The 7522-nt window shown below is 38.7% G+C and overlaps 1 protein-coding gene across 1 annotated transcript; it reads right to left on the bottom strand.

Moving 5' to 3' along the window:
* Nucleotides 1-3837: 3837 nt before the first annotated feature.
* Nucleotides 3838-4788, bottom strand: Or4p18 (olfactory receptor family 4 subfamily P member 18). Its single transcript, NM_001001058.1, is given in 1 exon segment — nt 3838-4788. A coding segment is annotated over 1 exon segment (951 nt).
* Between the last annotated feature and the right edge of the window lie 2734 nt (nt 4789-7522).

Raw genomic sequence — 7522 nt, forward strand, 5'->3', positions numbered from 1 at the left:
AAAGGAGAAAGAGGAGAAAAGGGGAAGAGAAGATGGAGGAGGAAAAGGATGACCCATCCCTGTATGGATTTAACTAGCCACAGGTACCTATGAATATTGTATTGAAAAGTTCTCAGAGAGAACTTTCCCTCGGGAAGGAGACCCTCAAGCCCATTGACCAGACTGAGACCACTGGATGCAATCAGCAAGAGGGTTTATTATCAGGATACCCAGGCACCTGTGGGCGCTTCAGTCAACTCGGGGGACTGGCACGCCCCGCGGAACCAGGGACGGGTTTTTTATAGGGTTCTGGGGAGCAGAAGCAAGCATACAGAAGTAGATGCATGGTTACAGGGACATAATTGGTGGATTCTAATGAGGTGAGTGTTCAGCCCAGGGGCAAGTTCCCTGGCCGCCTTCCTGGAACATAACGGCTGACTCGGCCCTCCACTAGGGCGTGGGACCTCTCCTGGGGCTTTTCATTTCTCCCTTTTGTTGTCAGGCGCTCAACTACAAACATCCTGTTTGGCAGCCTCCATGTTCTCAGTGTTCTGACCTTTCCCTGAACAAGTCATCTAAGTACAGTCTTGTAAAATGGCGTTACTGCTGCTAAGCCCGGGTCTCTCAGAATAAAGGGTGGATTATTATAAGATAATTTGTCTTATGTAGGTGGGTAGTTTATATCAATATCAATTGGCTCTGAGTTATTGTGCAGATGCTTTGCGGAATCAGAATTTACTGATATAAATCTGATTGATAAGTTACAAGCTTCTAGAGTTTTGATTTTAATGGGTTACTGGGAGTTGTGACTATAACCACAAGGGGCAATTGCTGGAAATATTAGCAGAGTCCACAGCAGAGAGCAATGAGGTAGACAGCTGCTGATAGGGCTAGCCATGGAGGTGGACAGACTGACAAGGACAGAGAGTAGCAGGAGGCAGAATGACATGGTGTCTGCATCACATTTTTATTTACCACTACGAGGTGATGTTTTAGATTCCCAAGTTTGTGGTCAGAAGAAGGGCACCACAAGAGTGTAGGAGAGAAGGTGGAGAGATGATATTAGGTAGGAATCATGAAAATATAACAATCATTATGGAAATAAGGAAATCGATCTGGTAGTTCCTCAGAAAATTAGAAATAGTTCTACCTGAGGATGCAGCTATACCACTTGTGGGCATATACTCTGCAGATTCTCCAGAAGTACATGTATGTTACTATGTTTGTGGAAGTCATATTCATAATCATCAGAATTTGGAAACAACCCAGATGTCCCTCAGCTGAAAAAGGATACAGATAGTGTGGTTCATTTACACAATAGAATACTATTCAGCTACTATAAAAAGGACATCAAAAAATTTGCAGAAAAATATGTGGAACTAGAAATTATCATCATGAGTAGGTTGCCCAGACTCAAAAGTACATGCATAGTATATACTCACTGATAAGTGGTTATTTGCTGAAAAGTACAGAACACCCATGATAAATCTCACAGACAGTAAGAAGTTTAACAAGAAGGAAGACCAAAGTGAGCATGTTTCAATCCTTCTTAGAAGGGGAAACAAAATAATCACTGGAGGCAGAGGGAGGATGGGACCTTAATAGGAGACTGGATGTGGAGGAGAAAGGGGGTCAGGATCAGGTATGATATGAACCAGGAAAGAAGCTGGGGGGAGAGAGAGAGAGAGAGAGAGAGAGAGAGAGAGAGAGAGAGAGAGAGAGAGAGAGAGAGAGAGAAATTTGTACTGGGTGTGGTGGGCAGGAAATCTGGGTGTGGTGGGCAGGGACAACCTGTAGAAAAATCCCAGTAAAATCTTACATCTTGGGATTTAAGAAGCTGTATAAGGGTGAACTTAGCCAAAACGCCCAACAGTTAGGAGATGGAAGCTGAAGAGGCCACTCTAGTAAATAAAGAGGGCCCGCAGTGGAGGGATGGGGTAACCAAACCACGTTCAAAATGTTTGACCCAGAATTATTCCTGACTAAAAGAAATACAAGTACAAAAATGGAGTAGAGGCTGAAGGAAAGGTAATCCACTGACAGGTCCAATTGGGGATTTATCCTTTAGTCAGGCACCAAATTCTCACACTGTTACTGATGCTCGACAGAAGTCTAGCATGAAAGTCCTCTGAGAGGGTTTGCAAGCACCTGACTGAGACGGATATACATACTTACAACCAACAATTGGACTGGGGTCAAGGACCTCGATTTAGGAGGAGAAATGAAGGAGCTAAGGGGATGGCAACACCACAGGATGATCAAAAAGTGTTCACTAACCCAGACTCCTGGGAGCTCCCAGAATTGAAGCCACCAACCAAAGTGCATACATGGGTTGTTCCATGGCCTCTGGCACATATGTAGCAGAAGATTGCCTTCTCTGGCTTCAGGGGAGCAGGATGCACCTAACCCTTTAGAGACTTGACACCCCAGACTTGATGCCCCAGGGAAAGGGGGAAGACCAGGGTGTGATGGGGGTGGGGCTGTGCACCCTCTCAGAAGCAAACAGGAGGGAGGATGTTTTGAAAAACTCTGCGTGGGTGAACCAGGATGCAGGACAACATTTGGAATATAAATAAATAAAATAATCACTGTTGTTTTTAAAATGCAAGGATTGGGGAAAAGCTGAATGAAGTTGAGAAGGAGGGAGTCTCATGGGATGACCAGCAGTTTCAACTGACCTGGATTCCTGAGATCTCTTAGACACTGAGCCAGGCGGTATACACTAGCTGATATGAGATCCTGACACATATACAGCACAGAACTACCTGGTGTGGCCTCAGTCATAGAAGATGCACCTAACCCTCTAGAGATTTGAGGCCCAAGGTAGGGAGTGGGGTAGGGTGGTGGGAACATCCTCTTAGAGATGGAGGGGGGTACGGAAGGGGAGCAGTCTGGGGATAGACCGGGAAGGGGATGAAGTCTGGACTGTAAAAATAATGATTAAAAAATAGAAACAAAAATAATAATAAAACACAACCTAGAATCTTTGCTTTGGGAGCTAGCCTGCCCCTTAAGAGGATCGTACAACCCACAAGGCTTGTGTTGGTATATGACACATAGATTTCTACTAAAATCTATGCATATAAGGCTGTCCTGGCACTGTGTGCAGACTGCAGCTCATTTCTACTGTGCACGGCTTAACTTGTGTGAGTAGCATCTGCCATAGCATGTGTCAGGAAAGAAGGAGCTCCTTCTTGAGACTTTAATGTGGTGGAGTCTGAGTCTTCGTACTTGCAAAGTAAAGGGGTTTATTGTGCCGTGCACAAAGTCATGGGCTCAGAAAAGGTTAAGTCCACACTTCCTTGCCGTCTCACACAGAGATTCTCTTCTACCTGGTTTAGGAAAAGCCTAAAACAGGGATGTGAATATGCCATTCCATTACCTCACCTCCTTCAGTGAACTGTTTCTTTCTGTGTTAGTTTAGACACCAGACACTTACACGCGTATAAGTGGTTAATGATCAATTCAGTACTTTGGCAGCACACATAATGGAAGCCCCGATGTAGTATTCTTTTCATAATGCTCACATGTTGAATGTATATATACATATATATGCATGTTAAGTGCATATATAAACAAATATTTATATATGTATATATGAAAGCTAAAAATATAACACACAAGTAACACTGTAACATGTAATGTTGAATCTTATTAAAATAAATTTTTAGCAGTCACAATTGATGAATATTAATAGTAAATGTAATAGTAATCTTTAATCAAGGAGATAATATTTGCAATTAGTCTATGGGATTTACTATTGTTTTTATTATTATTGATAAAATATTGAATTTTATACCATCAAATGCTTTGAAATTTAAGAAGACAAACATCCAATTTTAGCTTTTTCATGCTACTTTAGCAGTGGATATCATAAGATTCTCTTTCAAATAAAAATAGCTTGTGGCACCAAACTTTTCTCAAGGCATTCTTCATCTCTGTGTTTCTCAGTGTGTAGATCAGAGGGTTGAACATGGGAGCTAAGATGGTGTAGAAAAGAGCAAACACTTTATCTTCTGGATAAGTGGTTGCTGGTCGGATGTAAATAAATAGTACAGGCACAAAGAATAAGATTACAACAGTGACATGAGAACTGCATGTGGAAAGAGCTTTTCTGCGGCTCTCTGCAGGGTAAGCCCTAATAGTGTATAATATGAAAGAGTAAGACCACATCAAGACTAAAAATGTGACCAGTCCCATCATGCCTGAATTGGCAACCACCAGAAGTCCAACTCTGTATGTATTGGTACAAGAAAGAGTCAGCAAAGGGTAAATATCACAGAAATAGTGATCCATCTCATTGTGGCCACAAAGGGGGAGGCTGATAGCAAGGAGGTTCTGGAAGAAAGAATGTACAAAAGCGCCAGCACAGCAAGCAGTGACCATGGCTTGACACCTCCCTCTACTCATGATGATGGTGTAGTGCAATGGCTTGCAGATGGCCACATAGCGGTCATAGGCCATCACTGTGAGTATGAGGATCTCAATCCCTCCAAAAAAGTGCATGGTAAAAAGCTGAAGCATGCAACTGGGATATGAAATTATGTTCCTTTCTATGATGAGATCACTGAGAAACTTGGGTGTCACTGTGGATGTATAGCAGAGGTCTGACAAAGCAAGGTAATTAAGAAAAAAATACATTGGTTGCTGAACTAGCTGGCTATATGTGATAGAAATCAAAATGATCATGTTTCCTCCCAAAATAGCTATATAACAAAACAAGAACAACAGAAAACATAGAGTTTTAATTTTCTTGTTCTGGCAAAGTCCTAACAGTATAAATTCAGTGATGTTATTGGTACTTTCCATATTCCAAAGAAATTGCCAGTCAATGGCGTTAGCTGAAAGGAAATGACAGAGAAGGATTAGGAATACTTATTAATCATGGTATGATCATAGAAAATATGATAAGTAGTATACTCATTTACCAAAATTTGTTCACATCTCCTTTTCTCTTTCAGTATATATATATATATATATATATATATATATATATATATATATATATATATGTGTGTGTGTGTGTGTGTGTGTGTGTATGTGTGTGTGTAAGTGGGTGAATATGTATTTGTGTCTATTTCTAATTCTTACATTCTACACAAAATTTTCATCATATGAAATAGTCATTTCATTCACATTATTTTATTAAAACTGCATAAAATAAAAAATCATATTAGAAGAAAATATAATCAAAGATGTACCATTATTTTATACAAATGATTTTAGGGGGCATAATATCCTTATCACTGTATAATTGGCCCTTTGGTAGCTTAGAATTGTGAGACATAAAGTGAAGGAAGAAGCACAAATAGTAAAATATAATATTGTTGTAGAATTGATATTTGGTGTGAATTTTTACTTTTGATAGTGAAACACTTGTTTATTAAATTGTGTGTGGTCATGGAAAGACTTACAGGTGCCAAATACAATCCTGATCATGGCTTGAATAGTATCATATACTTGTGAATGCTATATGAAGCAGGACCAAGAACCTCATATTAGGTGAAGGTTAAGTAGTTGTACTATATTAATTTCTTAGATTAAAAATACTATTCCTTAGATGATAAAGAAACAAAACAGTGTTCCCACATTCTCTTTGAACACTGGTAAAAAAGCAGTGTACAAATCCAGGAATAGTACCAACAAAAGCCAAAAGTTGGGTTGGGGATTTAGCTCAGTGGTAGAGTGCTTGCCTAGCATGCGCAAGGCCCTGGGTTCAGTCCCCAGCTCTGGGAAAAAAAAAGCCAGAAGTTTGATCATGTTTACATGAATATTTAGAATTAAGAAAGCTCTGATTTTGTAGAAATAACTGCCTAAAAATAAGCATTAGCCTGGATTTTTGTAAATCATATAGAAAGTTTTTAGTCTCTTTGTCCATTTTCTTTAAACTTTAAAATTCTAGGTTTTTTTTTCCATTGAACTCAAACATACTTTGTACTGAACCCAGAGTCTCCTCCATGATGAACAAGTTATCTCCATGTGGCTTCATCTCTAGACCTGTGACTCAATTAACCCAGGCCTGCTCAGTGTTCTTCCACCTTTAGTAAACTTTGCTACCCTTTGTATTATTGTCCATGTCTGCATCTCCTCTGATTCCTAAATGATTACAAAAGTACTGTTGTTATATCTTCTGTGTATCTTCAAGGCGGTTATTCAGACAATCAACTACTGTTTCTTACGTTCTTGCTACCATGATTTGCTGCCATGATCAATTTATTTCAGTGCATGACTTTAATACTGAGACAGAAGTTCTGGCCATATTTTAATAGACAATGGAATTAACCTCTGCCTTTCTTACCCACTGTTCTTTAGTACAAGTATGTCTACTTTCAATCTTCCATTATCACAAAGGTTAAATTGGCTAGACTTCATTTGATAAAAGTGTTAGTAGATAATTTTTCTTCCCTGATACAAATATATAGTGTTTACACACTAGATATTAAACAGATTACCTACAGTATATAAACATTTTAATCTAAAGATTGCCAGTTACATAAAATATTATTTATGTATTTCTCATGGCAACAAGAGTAACGACAATAATAACTAGTACGTGATTACTTTTTACACTTTTCCCAGAATACTATCTCAAGTGTTCTATATTAAATTTATTATTCATATTACAAGAGTCCATGATTCTTCTCTCTACTTTTCAAAACTGGAAACAGATATTGGCATTGTAGATACACACATACTCAAGACTCTTTATATAATCTTTTTTAAATTTTTTCTTGCTATTTGAATCCTCAAAATCTGCTTTACATTACTTATTTTCTAATTTTATATTGCTTTGTTTGTAATTGTTTATCAAAACATATTAAGTCAAAGTCATTGATCCCCTGTTTATATCACAGGATCTCACAACCAATATAGAAGCTTTTCTTCACAGAGGATGGGGATTAATATAGAGACCCATAATTGGCAATTGTTGAATGCTGCAGAGTACTTAGTCTTACAATAGACATCCATACCTCACTCTAAGAATCAGAGAACTTTGCCAAAAAGAAACAGAAAAATATTTAAGAGGTGGTCAAAGCTAGAATGTTTTCCCAATACCACCTGAAAGTGACACACAAGAAGTAACACTGATTGCAACATGCCCAAGACCTGTGCAAGCTCTAACTATACAAAATACCAGCATGGAGAGTGCACAGTGGGTATAAAATCCAACCACTAGATGACAAGCTATTTACATTTGATGGCTTCTAATGGGGGGGTAGATCGATGATTTGTTTTAATGCTGTTACTTACCCCTTGTATTCTGACCATACACCAGAGCAGACTCCAGTCTCAAAGCTAGTTGAGCAACACATATGGAACTTGAAGGGGAAAGAGGAAAAGAGTCAAAGTAGCAGTGATCTCAATGTTGGGTGGAACAAAGATTGGAGGGTTGAGAAGTGGTATGTAAATGAGTTGAGGGGCAAATATGTCCAAGGAACAAGGTATGAAAATTTAAACAAATTAAAAACAATTTTTAGAGTAAAGGTAAATAACATGTTTACTCCAAAATTGAATCATTGTCTCACATAAAATTCTGAATCTC

This window comes from Rattus norvegicus, chromosome 3, assembly GCF_021556685.1.
Source record: "Rattus norvegicus strain SHRSP/BbbUtx chromosome 3, alternate assembly SHRSP_T2T, whole genome shotgun sequence".
NCBI lineage: Eukaryota > Metazoa > Chordata > Mammalia > Rodentia > Muridae > Rattus > Rattus norvegicus.